Raw genomic sequence first — 16,774 nt, forward strand, 5'->3', positions numbered from 1 at the left:
GCATCCTTCCCCACTTCTGGAGTTCTCCACCTGACACGCTGCCCAGAGGGGCACAGTGGAAGGATCGAAGGGCGTGGGCTCAAAACAATCTGGGCTCAAGTCCCCACTGTAACAGCTTCTAGATATGAAACTGCATGCCTCTGAGTCTCCCTGTCAGGGCTGCTGAGCCCTGGGGGCCCCCCAGTGCTTACACCCTGAGATTCTGAAAAGGGACACGCTGCAGTGAGCCCACCGCAGGGAGGGTGGGGCAGCACTGATGTAAGCGCCCGTCCCTGAGCATAGTCTGAGCAGGGGGCTGAAGGGTCTGCAATTCCTGCCCCTACCAGGGCAGGGGCCATTGCTCAGGACCAGGCTCTAATGGCTCTGCCAGGGAAAGGGCCACCCTGGCTCAAAGACCCAGGCCCTGCCGGAATCTCACCTCATCAGACCTCACCCTGCTGGGGACTCTGCCCTGGGGGCTGCAGGATTCTTCTTAGTGTGCCTCTCTGATTGCTGCCAGCCTCAAATGCAACCAGAAACCCAGTAGCCCCTGAGAAGAACCAGGCCAGATGGGCACAGAGTTCCAAGCCTGCCACCAGAGAGGCTCAGACTGAGGACCCAGGTGTGGCCAACCTGGCCGACCCTGGCCATGGCCTCGGCAGCCCCCTGGTTTAAGAAGACCCACCCTGTGCGCCCTCACTTCCTGTGCTGCAGGTCCCTAAGGCTCATGGAGCTTCCTGGCCATTTCAGGGGATCTGTGATGGAGACTGGTATGGGTTGAACTGTATCCTCCAAAAAGATAAGTTCACATCCTAACCACAATACTTCCGATTGTGACCTGATTCAAAAACCGGGTGGCTGCAGATGTAATCGGTTAGGACAAGGTCGTGCTGTGGAATGGCTGGTGTCCTTATAAGAGGAGAGACACCCGGAGGGGATGACCACATGACACAAACATAGGGAGAAGGCCACGTGACAGCAGAGGCAGGGATGGAGTGGACCGTTGCTAGCCAAGGAATCAAGTATTGCTGGCCACCATGAGAAGCCAGAGAAACAAGAAAGGATTCTCCCCTACAGAGGGAGTGTGGCGCTGCCCACACCGGACTGCTGGCCTCCAGAACTGTGAGACAATACATTTCTGTTGTTTTAAGCCCCTGGTGTGTTGTACTTTGTTACAGCAGCCCTAGGAAAAGGATGCAGGGACGACATTGGGGTACAGCATGCATATGTATTTTGGCCTCAGTAATCCGGGCTCCTGGGCGGTCCCTGATCTTTAATCCAAGAACCAAGCCTTGGAGGGCTCAGGTCATAGTTTTCTGTAGCAGAGAGGATGCACTGGCCCTGGGGAGGGGGCACAGGGACATGGGGACTCCTCGCCAGAGAGGAGAGGGAAGTGAGAAAGGGAGATGGAAGCAGAGAGAGGGGAAGCCACACATTCATTGCCCAGGGCTGAGCCTTGGCTGGGCAGTAGGGTCCGTGGGAACAAGAGCTGCAGAGACCTCTGAGAAACCAGGCCTGCAGCCCACCTTCCATGGCTCCAGTGAGCCCCAGCCAAAATGGCACCGTGGGCATTGTGGAACAGCAGCAGTGGCTGCTGTTGTGTGTTCAGAGTCTCTTAATGCCCCAGAACCCTGTGTGGTGCTGCTGAGAGGGATAGTGGGCCAGCAGAGGCCTGGACAGATGCCTCTGGGCCAGAGTGGGACAATGAGCCCAGAGTCAACAGGGGACTCCAAAGCCAGACTGTAGCAGAGTCAGGCTCAGGTGCCATCCACGCTCTGGGCCTCCCTTACATGAGGGACTGAACAGTTTGTAAATACAGGGTTCCCTGCAGAGGAGCGCCTGGTTGTAGATACCCCAGCAGTTAATCTTGCTGTAATTTAATTCCTGTTTAAGCTTAATCTATAGCTGAAACTAATCTAAGAGAGAATAGGTGCTGTGTCTTGGAATCTGGGGCGAGTCATGAGCAATGTGACAAGGACTGCAAACAGTTCCCGTCGTCCTTTCCCAGGTAAACCCAGATAAGGAACACACCGTGAGACTCACGTGGTGGATGACTTGACGAGACAGAAGAGAAACTTTAAGAGGTGAATAGTCTGCAATTATTTGGCCTGATGAAAAAACTCATCCTATAATCATTAATTGATGCTTGTCTTTTTACTTGCTGTAGCTTAATAAAGGCACAGGGAAGGCCTGGCTTGGTGCTTAGTCTCCAAGACAGTCTCAGCCCTCTGCATTAAACGTCATTCTGCCACGGTTTCTCATTTTCATGGACCCCAACTGCAACACCTGGTGGTGGAGGAGGACAGACACACAGCAGGGGCAGGAGACAAACAGCCACTATTACCCCCAGATGACTGCTGGGCCTCACTCTTGCCTTGAGGGTGAACCACTTTTCAGAGCCAAACAGCTCACCCCAGCGGTATCACCCAGAGCCCCTGCCAGACAACTGGACCTGCCTCCTGGGCGCAGGATTCTCCCCCTGCGCCTGCCCAGGGCCTCACAGGGGAAGTATGACACGATCTCAGAGACATAGCCTGGTGCCTAAGGGCACGAGGGACACACAGCCCAACAAGGGCCTCTGGGACTCCAACATCTGAGAACATTTATTTCCTTCTCCAAGTCCCTGGTGAGGAAGAAGGTCAGCTTCACCAGCCAGGCCGGGCAGATACAGCCAGGAGGCCTATATCCCTGGGCCTGGCAGGGGTAAGCCAGGGACAGCGAGGCCCCCCTGGTCTGGGCACCTGCTGGAGGACAGGGGAGAAGGATGGGCCACCTCAGAACCTGATGCGGGAGCTCTTCTTCACGGAGGACAGAGGAGGGGTCTTCAGAGGCCGTGAGAGGTGCTTTGGGGAGGAGCTGACAGGCATGGGGGTCGCTGACCTCTGCACGATGTACCTGGACACCTGGGGGAACTGCAGCCCCAGGGAGGTGGACAGGTTCGACTCCGGGAACCCAGAGGCCAGGGCTGACGGAGACAAGGTGTAAGTGGAGGAGGCAGTGGGCGTGCTGGCCGTGGTGCTGGGTGCCGTCTCCCTATCAGGATCCAGGTCCTTCTAGAAGGTGTGGGTCTCCAGGTGGAGGAGCCGGCCCTGCTGCTCTAGCACCTTGTGCTTCATCAAGTCAGGCAGGTGGGTGGGTGCCAGTTCATTGAAATGCAGCGTTTGCTGGATCTGAGGTGCGATCTGTGGGGAACAGAGAGGGGAGTGCAGGGGCAGCAGGACCAAGAGGGAGGCGCCAGGAGGACGGGCCTGACACTTCTTTGCAGAAGTCTCTGGAAGGTCACGGCTGTCACTAATGACCAAAGCTGCCCTTCTCTTGGTATAGCAGCAGCCTGAGGGGTGGGCACCAGACTGTCCCTGTCTTAGGAGGAGGCCCAGGTACCAGCTACTTCCCAGATGTGCTCTCACCGCCTGCCAGGCTGGCTCTGGGCGCATCTCCCTCTTCACACTGACCTCTCCCCAGCAAGCACAGAGGAGCTGTCTCACTTAATGCTGAGACCCCGACACAGAGAGAGGGAGCCCCCACAGTGCCTCATGGCATTCGAGGAGGGAACGGCTGGGATCTGCCAAGGAAGAGGCATGATGTGGCTTGAGGCTGCCTTTCTAGAGTCCCTGGCTCCTTTTCCTTCTTTCCAGGAAAACTCCCTCCATGCCCTCTGTCTCCTCCTGATCATTTCCCTGCCACCATGAGACCCTGTACCCGCACAGGAGCAACCGGCTGTATGCAGACATGAGCAGTAAACACACTGATAAACCAAAACCACACACTCAGGCAATGCTTTGGAGGCTGTGGGAGCGCCAGGCCCAGACGACCTCCAACAAGGAACCAGTGAGGCTTGCCCTCAAGGTCAAAAGCCACGTCCATGGCCTCAACCAGGGCCTTGGCAGACAAACCAGCCAGAACAGCTTTATCCCAGAACTGTCTGTAGCCCAGAATCCTGTGAAAGGACCGATGTTCCCCACAGCCCCACTGAAGGGCCAGGTGGGCACGAGTGGTCACCGATGGAGGTGGGATCCCTGGCCTCCAGCCCCAGCATTTCGAGGAGACAGTCCCGCCCCGCCTCACCTGGTTCTTCACCCAGCCGTACTGCACATTGGTGAACAGGAGTTTGGGACTTGGAGGCTTCCGCTTGGATGTGTACGCTGCTCCCAGGACTTGGCTCACCTGCAGGAGTCAAGGGCAAGAGTGAGGGCTCAGGCTTGAGGTGCTGGGGGCCCCTCTACACCCCCAGCCTCACCTGCTTGCCCTTGGACTCCCACTTGCGCCAGCTGTTCTCAATGTCTTCTGGGGAGCGCTCTCCGGCCCACGGAGACAGCAGGGTTAGCCTCTGCAGCTTGGCCCATGCCTCGGCCTCGGCGTCCCCCTTCCCGTTCAGAGCGCCATGGAGCTACCTGCTCCGGCTGCTGGTACTCCAGGGCCTCAGCGAGATCCTGCTCCTCCCTGCCATGAGGGGCTTTCCTTCAGAAGGTGCCCTAGGCGGGGTTCCTCCCACCTGGGCCAGGGCCTTTGCAAGCTTCTCATCCCTCCCTGAGGCCATATTGCCCAGGCCTGGTCAATTAGCCATGTTCAATTAACATTATTAAAGCCCAGATTAAACTGGCTCCCACCAAGTCCTGCCACCTTCCCCACCACCCTGTGCTCTCCTCCATGGAGACCTGGCACCCCATACTGACCTTACCTGGACCTCCCCCTGTGGAATACATAAACAACCTCTCCCTCCTAGGGAAGCCCTGCCTCTGCCTTGATATCCCCCCCAACAGATAAGACTTATGCCTTCCCAGGAGTATAGGAGCCACAAGGACTCTTGGAATTGCCTGGAAAACTCCTACTTATATTCAAAACACAACTCCAAAATCTATTCTTCTATGAAACCTTCCTTTTACTTGATCCAACCAATCAGGAGATTTTTCCTCTAAGCTATCCCTGTTCTTAACAGTCCTGCTACTTACCACATAGAACTGCAGCCACGAGCTTGCATATCCATCTCTCCAAATGGATTGTGAGTTGCCTAAGGCAAGACTCGTATCTGACTGGATTTCTAGAACCTAGCACAGGGCCTGGCAGTCATCAGGACCTCAATAAATATTTTTTGAAGGATCCAAAATTGTCCAAGACTTGGTCAGAAATATGGTGGAACGTGGATGGAGGAAAAAAATGAAGAGAAGGCTTCCAAAGCAAGCAGCCTGCCTACCCCATGAAACAGAGAAATAACATGAGTGTCTATCCTCCCAGGGAACTCTGGCCACATAGAATTAGCCTCTGCCGGGAACCAGCCTGAACAAATCTGAACCTGGTTCTGGGGAAGGGACTTGGGTTTTCATATTTTCCACTGGTTTGTACTTCTCAGTCTTTCAGCTTTGCTGGGTTAGAACAGAGCTCTTAGGCCACCGCTGACACCTGTGGAGTCAAATGTGCTTGCAGGTCCCAAATCTTTGGCCTTCTGAGCACCCCCCCACACCCCTACCGAGTGTGCCCAGCACTCTCCAAGTAAGGCTGCCTGGGACTTGGGGAAATGCCCAGCATCCCCTTCCCTGGGCCAGAGGAGACCAGGTGGGCCATGATAACTCACTGCAGCTCATGGAAGGCCTGTGAAGCATCTATGGAGTCGTCATCCTCCTTTACGCTTTTTCTTAGATCATAGACACTAACCATCTGGACATCCTGCAGCCTTTTCCAAACATTCAGGCCAAATGTCCCTGCAATTTAACAGATCCAGCTCAGTAGCAATGACAGAGCTTCCCCTTCCTCTGAACCCTCTGTCCCTCATCCTCCACCCTCAGCCAACAGTCCCTTGCCCCTGGCCTACACCTGTTGATGCCTACCATATGCCAGGCATTATACTGGCTACTCTACAAATATCTGGAGGAATCGGACACTAGCCATAGTATATACTTAGAGCTCAGGCCTAAAGCATTTGGCCCCACACGGAGGCCGAAATAGAGTACTGCGGCAACGACCAAGTGATTCTCAGTCAGGCTTCAAGTAGCTCATGTATAAAATAACAATGGCACAAAATGATCAGGTGTCCATCAAATGTGAGGTTAGGGATGGGGCTGGGGAAGAACAGGGGCTCGGGTAGAAAGCAGGTAGTGAGAAGAGTGAGACATGAAATCCTCCTGGGCAGGGTGAAGTGAGTTAGTTGCAGGCTATTCCCCTGCTGCAGAATGTTTTTTTAATTTAGAAAAACTAAACAGCTATGTTACAAATATTTTTAAAAAATAATTGGAGGGAAACAAAATAAAAAATGAACAAGTGAGCCTTCATCAAACTAAAAAGCAAGCTTCTGTACAGCAAAGGACACCATCTGCAGAACAAAAAGGCATCTTACAGTATGGGAGAATATATTCATAAATGACTCATCTGATAAGGGGTTAACATCCAAAATACATAAAGAAATCATATGCCTCAACACCCCCAAAACAAATAACCCAATCAAAAAATGGGCAGAGGACCTGAGCAGACACTTCTCCAAAATACAAATGACCAACAGGCACATGAAAGTTGCTCCGCTTCACTAATCATCAGGGAAATGCAAATTAAAACCACAGTGAGATATGACCTCACACCAGTTAGAACAGCCAACATCCCAAAGAGAAGAAATAAATGCTGGCGACGGTGTGGAGAAAGGGGAACCCTCTGACAGTGTTGATGGGACTACAAATTGGTGTAGCTGCTGTAGAAAGCAGTATGGAGGTTCCTCAGAAAACTAAACATAGAAATACCATTTGACCCAGTAATTCCACCCCTAGGAATTTACCCAAAGAAAACAAAAACCCTGACTTGAAAATAAAAATGCACCCCTATGTTTATCATCGCACTGTATGCAATAACCAAGACATGGAAGCAACCTAAGTGTCCATCAATAGATGAATGGATAAAGAACAGGTGGTACATATATGCAGTGGAATACTATTCCGCCATAAAAAATGAAATCCTGCCATTTGCAACAACATGGATGGATCTAGAGGGTATTATGCTCAGTGAAATAAGCCAGATAGAGAAAAACAAATGCCATATGATTTCACTTATTTGTGGAATATAAAAACAAAACAAAGCAGGAGGAACAAAACACCATTCAACTCGTAGACACTGAGAAGTGACTAGTGGTTACCAAGGGGGTGAGGAATAGGCAGGGGCAGGGGGAGGGAGAGGGGGACTGCTGAACCACTGTGATGTACATTTGATAAATTAAATAAGAATAATAATAATTGGAGAGCTGTAGAAGCAAAGAAATCAAGACAAACTAAAATTACAGAAAAGGAAGAGTCCTTCAAAGAAGAACTGAAATCAGGAGCTGCTTTCTTCTCTGGGAGCATTTTCTGAGTCTGGGCATTGGCTAAGTAAGAATCAGGCTCAGATTAGGAGGAAGAAAGGAACTGCAAGGAAGAGAAACCAGCAGAGCTTTGGACAGACACAGTTAAAAACATACACACAAAGAGACAGAAAAGTCAACACACAAGATAGACTAGAACATAATACAAAACAAAAGTAAAAAAGCCCATTCACCCAAAATAAAAAGGAAAAGAGGAATAGAGAAAGAACAGATGAAACCAACAGAAAGTAAAAATTACCACGGTGGACTTAAATCCAACCATGTAGATAATTATATTAAATGAAAATGGACTAAATACACCAATTAAGGTGGAGAGATTTTCAGACTATTCAATGAAAAGGCAAGATTCAACTACATATCATTTAGAAGAAATAAGACTTTACTTATAAATACAAAGATTAAAAGTGAAAGGATGGTGAAAGATATATCATGAAAGTACTAAGCAAAGAAAGCTTAGGAAAATGTGTCTGTCTCTACAAACAGAGAAAGACTTCAGGACAAGGAACATTACTGAAAATTAAAAGGTCAATTTTGTAGTGATGAAAGAACCAATTCCTCAGGAAGACATAATAATCCGAAATGCGTGTATGCCTTGCAATTTAGGGATCCAAAAATAAAAGAAACTGAAAGAACTAAAGGGAGAAACAGACAAGTCCACAATCATATTTGAAAATTGTAAGACCTCTCCCAGCTGTTCATACAAGAAGTAGACATAAAAACAGTAGAGATATAAAAGATTTGAACAAGACTATCACCTAACTGGCCCTAACTAACATTTGTAACATTTGACATCCAACAACAGCAGAACACACATTCTTTTCAAAGTACACATGGAACATTTACCAAAATAGCCAAGAAAATGGGACATATAAAAGATGCAGGAAGTTTCAAATCATCAAAATCATAGACTGTAGAATTTATTTTCTGACTACAATGGTATTGAAAATCAATAACAATAGCTGGAAATTTGGCCAAGTATTTGAAAACTAATCAAAACACTTCTAAGTTATTCATAGGTCAAAGGGAAAATTAGAAATCACTTCCAACTGAATGATGATAAGACTAGGAAACTAAAAAGTTATAACATGAAAATTTATGGGATGCAACTAAAGCAGTGCTTGAAGGAAAATTTATAGCTTCAAATACCTACATTAGAAAAAAGGAAGCTGTAAAACACATGATCTAGGTTTCTACTTTAAGAAGTTAGAAAAAGAAGAGTAAATCAAATTCTAAGTAAATAGAGGAAAAGGAATAATTTTAAAATAAAAGGGAAGTTGTTGTTTAATGGGTATAGAATTTCAGATTTGCAAGATGGAAAAATTCTGGAGATCTGTTGCATAACAATGTGAATATACTGAATACTGCTGAACTGGTCACTTAAAAATGGTTAAGATGGTAAATCTAATGTTATGTGTCTTCACCACAATAAAAAAATAGAAAAATGTTATTTGACAATTTTATAGAAAAAACATACATAATTATATGCCATTACTTAAATGCAGAAATATACAAAATAGAAAATGAACAAAGAATAGAGAAAAACAATGCCAAAGCTGATTCTTTTAAAGTTTTAACAAATCCAAAAACCTCTAGCAAAATTGAAAGAGAAAGAGAACACACATATTGCCAGGATCAAGAATGAAAAGGGGACGTTAATAGAAATCCTGTGACATTCAGAAGATAAGGGACTATTGTGAAGAACTTAATGATAGCATATTTGAAACTTGGATAAAATGGAAAAATTCCCTGAAAAAAAATGAGTTTATCAAAACTGACACAAGAAATAGGAAATCTAAGTAGCCCTATTTCTACTAAAGAAATTGAATTCATAATCAAAATCTTTTCCATAAAAACAGCTCTAGATCCAGAGAGCTTAATCGGTGGACTCTATCAAATATTTAAGAAAGATATAATACCCACTCTATGCCAATTCTCCCAGAAATAAGAAGAGTACTTTCCAAATCCTATGAGGCTGGCATTGCCCTGATACTGAACAAGGCAAAGAAACTACAAGAAAAGAAAACTGTAGATCAATATTCTTCATGAACATAGATGCAAATATTCTAAACAAAATTTTACTGAACAGAACTCAACAGTATATTAAAAAGAATAATACTTGACTAAGTGAGGTTTGTACCAGGAATGCAAGATTGGAATAACATTCAAAATTCAAAGAATGTAACTCAGCACATTAGTATAATAAAGGAGAAAACCCGTATGATCACTGCAATAGGAGCAGAGCAGTCATTTGACAGAACCCAACATTCATGATTATACAAAGTTCATTTTTTATAATTCATTCATAACTATAAAAAAATCTCTCAGCTAACTAGGGATAGAGACAGCTACTGTTAAAAAAGAAATATTGCATGATTCCACTAAAGCAAACATATAGAAACAAAAAGTAGAATAATGGCTGCCTGAGCCAGAGGGGAGGCGCTTGGGCAGTTGTGGTTCAAAAGTGAAATAAGTTAACACTACTGTACTGACACTTAAAATTTTGTTAAGAGGGTAGATTTCTGGGTTTTTTCTCTCCAGAAATATCATATAATTGACATCTGACATTGTGTAGGTTTAAGGTGTACAGCAGGATGATCTGTTGCATGTATACATTGGAAAATGATAGCCACAAGTTTAGTTAATACATCCATCAAGTCACAGTTAACATTCTTTTTTATTTTTTGTGGTGAGAAATTTTAAGATCTCTCTTAACTTACAAGTATACAGTATAGTATTCATAACTGTATATAAACTTTTCTGTACATTAAAGACTCAGAATTTACTCACCCAATAACTGGAGCCACCTTCATCAATTTCCCCCACCCTGCCTCCTGCCCCTGGCAGCCACCAATGTACTCTCTGTTTCTAAGAGTTTGGTTTCTTTAGATTCCACATAAAGTGAGATCATACAGCATTTGTCTTTCTCTCTCTGGCTTATTTTATTGAGCATAATGCCTTTCAGTTTTATTCGTGTCATTGCCAATGGCAAGACTTCCTGCTTTTTCATACTGACTAATATTCCAGTGTATATGTATGTACACACATATAAAAGCTATATACATATACATATACACTGTGTATACAATAATATATATATGTTATACACAATTTATCACATTTTCTTTATCCACTCATCTGTTGCTATACACTTAGGTTGCTTCCGTGTCTTGGTTACTGTAAATAATTTTGCAATGAACATAGAGGCACAGATATCTCTTTGTGATAGTGATTTTATTTGGTTTGGATATATATCCAGAAATGAAATTGCTGGATCAGTGGTTGTCATGTTATTTGTTTTTACCACAATTTTAAAAGACTTTTGGAAGGGAGTATAAAAGCACAACTATGAAGGGTGGGATTGATGAAATGTATAATACTAAAATTAACTTCTGTTCATCAAGAGACATCACAGAATAAAAAGCAGGCTCAAAATGGAAGAAGACATCTATAAACTCTGTGATTGTCAAGGAACTCATATCCAGAATATATAAAGGACTCCTACAAACCCAAAGGAAAAAGACAAGTCAGTAGAAAAATGGAGAGAATATCTGAATAAGCACTTAATAATAGCCACCTGACCAACAAATACATGAGATGCTCAACCTCACTACTCATCAGTGAAACTCAAATTAAATGAGAATCTTCATAACAACGTTATGTTTAGTAGCCCCACATCGCTAGAAACAACCTCAATGCCACCAAGTAGCACCGATTAATAAATTGTGGTGTATCAGCAACAGAATACTCCTCAGCAATGCTGACGACTCAACACCTACATTCAACTAATGACTGAACTGCACGAACATAATGGTATTTGAGAGCAAAGACCCAGCCATGAAGGAGAACCTATCCTACCATTTCAATCATAGTAAGTTCAAAACCAGACAAACCTAATCTCTGGATTTAGAAATCAGGATAGGGGAGAAGGGTAGGTCAAAATGGTCCAGTGGGGGAATGGGGGGAGCACCAAGTGCTGGTATTCTGTTTCTTGATATGATGTGGCTATTTGCATATGGGCTTATTTTCTGAATATTCACCAAGCTGAACCCTTTTGATTTGTGTGCTTTTCTTCGTGTACATTATTATACAACAATTCAGTTTATTTTATAAAGAAAAAGAAGTGTACCTTGTCAGATACATGATTTGCAAAAGTATACAAAGGCAAATAATGTTGAATAGATGGACAGTTGATGGATGAATGAACTGAATGGACAACAGGAATGACTCACATCATTGACAGAGTTTGCACTACCATCATGATCAATTTTAGACTATTTCATCACCTCACAATACATGCAAATGGAATCACACAGTATAGTGTGATCTCTTGTGGCTGGCTTTGCTTACTTAGCGTAATGTTTTAGAGGCTCATCATGTAGTATGCATCAGAATTCCATTCCTTTTTACGGTTGGATAATATTCCATCGTATGGACAGACCACACCACACTTGACCCATTCATCAGTTTTAGACATTTGGGTTGTTTTCACTTCTTGGCTACACAACTAATGTTGCTATAAATACTTGTTAACAAGATTTGTGTGTGGAAATATGTCTTCAATTCTCCTGGGTATATATTTAGATGTGGAATTGCTGGGTCAGACGGCAACTCTATGTTGTACTTTCTGAGGAACTACCAAACTGTTTTCCAAAGTAGCTGCACCAGTTTACACTCTCACCAGCAATGTATGAGAATTCCAATTTGCCCCTATCTTAGCCAACACGTATCTGTAACCATCCTAATGAGGGTGAAGTGGGATCTCATTATGGTTTTGACATACATTTCTTTGATGACTAATGATGTTCAGCATCCTTTGATATCCTTGTTGGCAATTTGTATACCTTCTTTGAAGAAGTGTCTATTTGGAGGCTTTGCTCATTTTTAATTGGGTTATTTGTCTTTTTTACTGTTGAGTTGTAAGAGTTCTTCATAAATTCTGGATTCTTGTGTCTTATATACGATTTGCAAATAGTTTCTTCCATTCTGTATGTTATCTTTTCTCTTTCTTAGTGGTGCCCCTTGGAGGCTAAAAGTTTTTAATTGTAATGAAGTTCAATTTATTTTTTCTTTTGTTGCATCTGTTTTTTGGTATCATGTCTAAGAAACATTGCCTGACCCAACGTCATGAAAATTTCTATATTTTTTTCCTAAGAGTTTTATAATTTTCGCTCTTACATTTAGGTCTATGACCATTCAAAGTTAATTTTTGTGAATGTTGTGAGGCATGGTTTTGTGAAGTTTTTGTGTTCATTCTATTGGTGGCTATATTCAGTTTTCCCAGCTCCGTTTGTTTAGAAAGACTATTCTTTCCCCCATTTGATTGTCTTTGTATGCTTGTTGAAAATCAATTGACCAGAAATATGAAAGTTTATTTTTCTACTCTTAATTCTATTCCATTGTCTATCCTAATGCTAGTACCATGCTATCTTTACTGTAGCATTGTAGTAAATTTTGAAATTGGAAAGTGTGAGTCCTCCAATTCTTTCTTTTTCAAGATTGTTTTTATTTTTAGGTCCTTTGTGTTTCCATGTGAACTTCAGGATCAGCTTGTCAATTTCTGCAAAATAAGGCAGCTGGGATTTTCATATCAATTGCATTGAATCAATTTGGGAAATACTGCTATACTGACAAGGTGAAGTCTTCTAATCCAGGAATATGGGACATGTTTCCACTTGTTCAGGTTTTCTTTGATTTCTTTAAATAACATTTTGTAGTTTTCAGAGTACAAATTTTACACTACTTTCATAAATTCATTCCTAAATATTTTATTCTTTTTCATGCTCTTGTAATCTGGATGCCTTCAGAAGTGGCAAGAGCAGACATCCTTGTCTTGTTCCTGATCTTAGGAGGAAAGAATTTAATCTTTCACCATTAAGTGTGACATTAGCTGTGAATTTTTTGTAAATAGCCTTTATCAGGTTTTCCCCTCCATTCCTTGTTGAGAGGTTTCTTTTTATCAGAAAAAATATTTATCCAATGCTGTTTCTACATCTAGTGAGATGATCATGTGTCTTTTTTCTTCATTCAATTAATATTTATGTCAATTGATTTAGGACGTTAAGCCAACCTTGCATTCCTAAGATATTCTTACTGTGTAATCCTTTCATATGTTGCTGGATTGAATTTGCTAGTATTTTGCTTAGGATATTTGCACGTATATTCACCAGAGATATTGGTCTGTAGTTTATTTTCTTGTGATGTCTTTGTCTGGTTTTGGTAACAAGGTAATGCCAGTCTCATAGAAAATCCTTTTGGAAGAACTTTTGAAGAACTGACATTAATCCTTCTTGAAATTGTTCACAGAATTCACCAGTGAAGGTATCTGTATCTGAGCTTTCCCTTATGGGAAGCTTTATTACTAACTCAATCTCTTTACTTGGAATGTTCAGATTTTGCATTTCTTTAGATTTTCTATTCCTTCTTAAGCCCATTTTGGTAGTTTATATCTTCTTAAGAATTTATCCACTTTCTATCATTATTTTGATAGTGAAAATTTAAAAACAAGTTAAATAAATGACTGTACCTCTATAAAGTGAACATTAATTATTACAAAGTCTGATTTTCAAGAATATTTGATAATATATGAAATTCTAGTTCATACAGTGTGATCCCAATTTGTTTAAAATATATCATTATAAGAACTAAGAGCAGCTGGTCAGAAGCACAAATTCTGAAGTCACACAGACATGGGTTTACTGCTCAGTCTAGCACTGGCAGCCATGTGAGCTCAGACAGGACCTCCCAACTCTTCAGTTTCATCTCCCTTATCTGAAAAATAACATCTCCCTCACAGAGTCACTCTAGAGATTCAATGAGAGGATACATAATAACACTAATCACAATCCCTGAAACATTGTAAGCAGTCAATAATTGACACTTTTATTGTTGTCCTTATAATGATTGTATTAACATTATAGATTCTTCATATACTGAACCCATGGGTAATCAGTTCCCAACAGATCTGAGTGCAGTGAAGTTCTCTTCTTGCTAAAACTAGACTGGACAGAATATATTTCTATAGAAATTCAAAGGGCACCTAAGACTTCAAGATGACTGTGAAAATGGCAAATGTATATAAGCCTTTGACCTAGCAATCTCACTTCCAGGAATTTGTCCAACAGATATTTTTTCACACATGTAAAATGACATAGACACTATTCCCTTCTGGTTAAAAACAAAACATAGAAAAGAAGCTCAATTTCCCTTAAGAGGGAATTAGATCAATAACATATTCTATGGCTTACTACACAGCTATAAAAATTAATGTACTGCTATGCAAAGATTAAGACAGAGTAAGAAAAGCAAGGTGAGTACTAGTAGGTAAGACGTGCTACTGTCATGTAAAAAATAACATGCTACTGTAATGTTAAATAATAACCCTAACTTTACACATTTGTGTTTGCAAAAACAAACCCTAGAAAAATAACCAAGAGTCAATGTAAGTGGTTACTTTAGGGAACAAGGAGAATCATTTTTGGCAGGAGACAGGAGGAGGACTAAGATTTTTTTAATTGCCTGATTTTATAAACTTCCATCGATGTATAATGTACATATAGGAAAAATATATATACCATAAATGCACCATTGAATACGTTTTTACAAACTGAACATGACAGATAGTGACAGAGCACTGCCAGTGCCCCAGAAGTCCCCTGTGTGACTCCTCCTGGCCACTCCACTCCCCCAACAAAGAGGATCACTTCTGATAGGTTTCTGTGTTTTTGTACTTTATATGAATGGAATTATAAAACATATAATGTATATTCCCTTGTGTCTTATTTCTTTCACTTAAATTGTTTAAAGAATTGCCCATTTTGTGTTGAGTAGTTGCAAATCATTCATTTCCAATGCCGGATATTGTTCTATATAGTGCATATATCACAATTTATTTTTTCAGACTACATTAATTAGGCATTTGGGGTTTTCCAAATGTGGAGTTACTGCACATAGTAATTCTATCCACCCTCTTATTTATATCTTTGAAAGTGCATATTCCTCTTGTGTATTAGAAGTGGAATTGTTAGGTCACAGAGTAGACATATTCAGCTTTAGTAGCTACTGCCAAACAGTTGCCCAAAATGACTATTCCAAGTTGCATTCCTACCAGCAGTGTAAATTACAGTTGATTTATATCCTTGTCAAAATTTGGTATTGTCTGTCTTTTTAGTTTTAGCAATACTGGGGGGGGGGGTGTACTGGTATCATATTGTGATACCACTTTAATTTGTATTTTTCCAATAACTAATGAAACAGTGCTCACCTTCATTAGTCATCAGGGAAATATCAAGTTATTTTTAAACTATATCAATGGTATTACCTACCTGAGAAAATACATAAATATTTTCATTATTTTTAAAAAGAATTCATGACTCCAGGGCTCTCCTTGCAAAGATCCATGCCCATGGAATGTATGTGTATGTGTGTGTATACATGTGCAGGTGTATGTATGTAGGTATATTTGGTGTGTACACACTTTTGTTTTACTGTTTAATGGTGACTTCAAGTCAACAGAAACTCTTCCACAACCTTGAACAAGAAACAGAAAAGATAGAATCTCAGTAAAAGAACTATGATCTGGGGTGGAGCCAAGATGGCAGCGTGAGTAGAGCAGTGGATATCTCCTCCCAAAACCACATGTATCTATGAAAATATAACAAAGACAACTCTTCCTAGAATAAAGACCAGAGGACACAGGACAACATCCAGACCACATCCACACCTGCGAGAACCCAGTGCCTCACAAAGGGGGTAAGATACAAGCCCTGGCCCGGCAGGTCCTGAGCACCCCTTCCCCCAGCTCCCAGTGGGAGGAGATGAGTCAGAGTGGGAGGGAGAGGGAGCACAGGACTGCTGCTCACCCAGCCCCAGCCATCCGGACCAGAGCACAGACACAGTGCATGCGTGGGGCCCTGGATACTAGGGAAACAGGGCAGCAAGAACAGTGAGTGGGTACCGGAGGCTGGTGCCGGAGAACAAAGGAAAAGCAAGCGGCCATTTTTTTGTTATTGTTGTTGTTGTTTTGTTTTGTTTTGGCGAGCACTTTTTGGAAGTCTTCAAGAGATAAGGACCCCAAAACTAGGGAAACAGGGCAGCAAGACCGGTGATCAGGTGCCTGAGACTGGCACAGGAGAATAAAGAAAAACGAGTGGCCATTTTTTTGTGTGTGTGTGGTCGTTGTTTTGTTTTGGTGGGTGCTTTTTGGAAGTCTTAAAGGGGCAGGGTGGGACACTTAGTCCAGAGGTAGGGAATCCGGAGATCTCTGGGCACTCTAATCCCCTGGGCTGCAGGGAACATGGAGGCCCCTTACGGAGATAAATAGCCTCCCAGCCCCTCCCCCTCCAAAGCGACTCCACCACTTTGGAGCAGTGGCCCGAGCCAGGTTATGCCCACAGCAACAGTGGAGATAAACTCCCTAGCAGCCGGGCAGGAAGCAGAAGCCCTGTCTGTGCACAGCTACCCAGC

At 42.9% G+C, this 16,774-nt stretch overlaps 1 protein-coding gene across 1 annotated transcript in view; it reads right to left on the reverse strand.

The window, feature by feature from the left end:
- Positions 1-3,032: 3,032 nt before the first annotated feature.
- LOC140849706 (uncharacterized) overlaps positions 3,033-16,774 on the reverse strand; it is a 48,234-nt gene continuing 34,492 nt past the window's right edge. The window contains 5 exon segments of the mRNA XM_073238050.1: positions 3,033-3,161; positions 4,045-4,143; positions 4,217-4,367; positions 4,369-4,419; positions 5,549-5,640. Coding sequence (XP_073094151.1) covers positions 3,033-3,161; positions 4,045-4,143; positions 4,217-4,367; positions 4,369-4,419; positions 5,549-5,640 — 522 coding nt within the window.

Source organism: Manis javanica, chromosome 5 (genome assembly GCF_040802235.1).
Source record: "Manis javanica isolate MJ-LG chromosome 5, MJ_LKY, whole genome shotgun sequence".
NCBI lineage: Eukaryota > Metazoa > Chordata > Mammalia > Pholidota > Manidae > Manis > Manis javanica.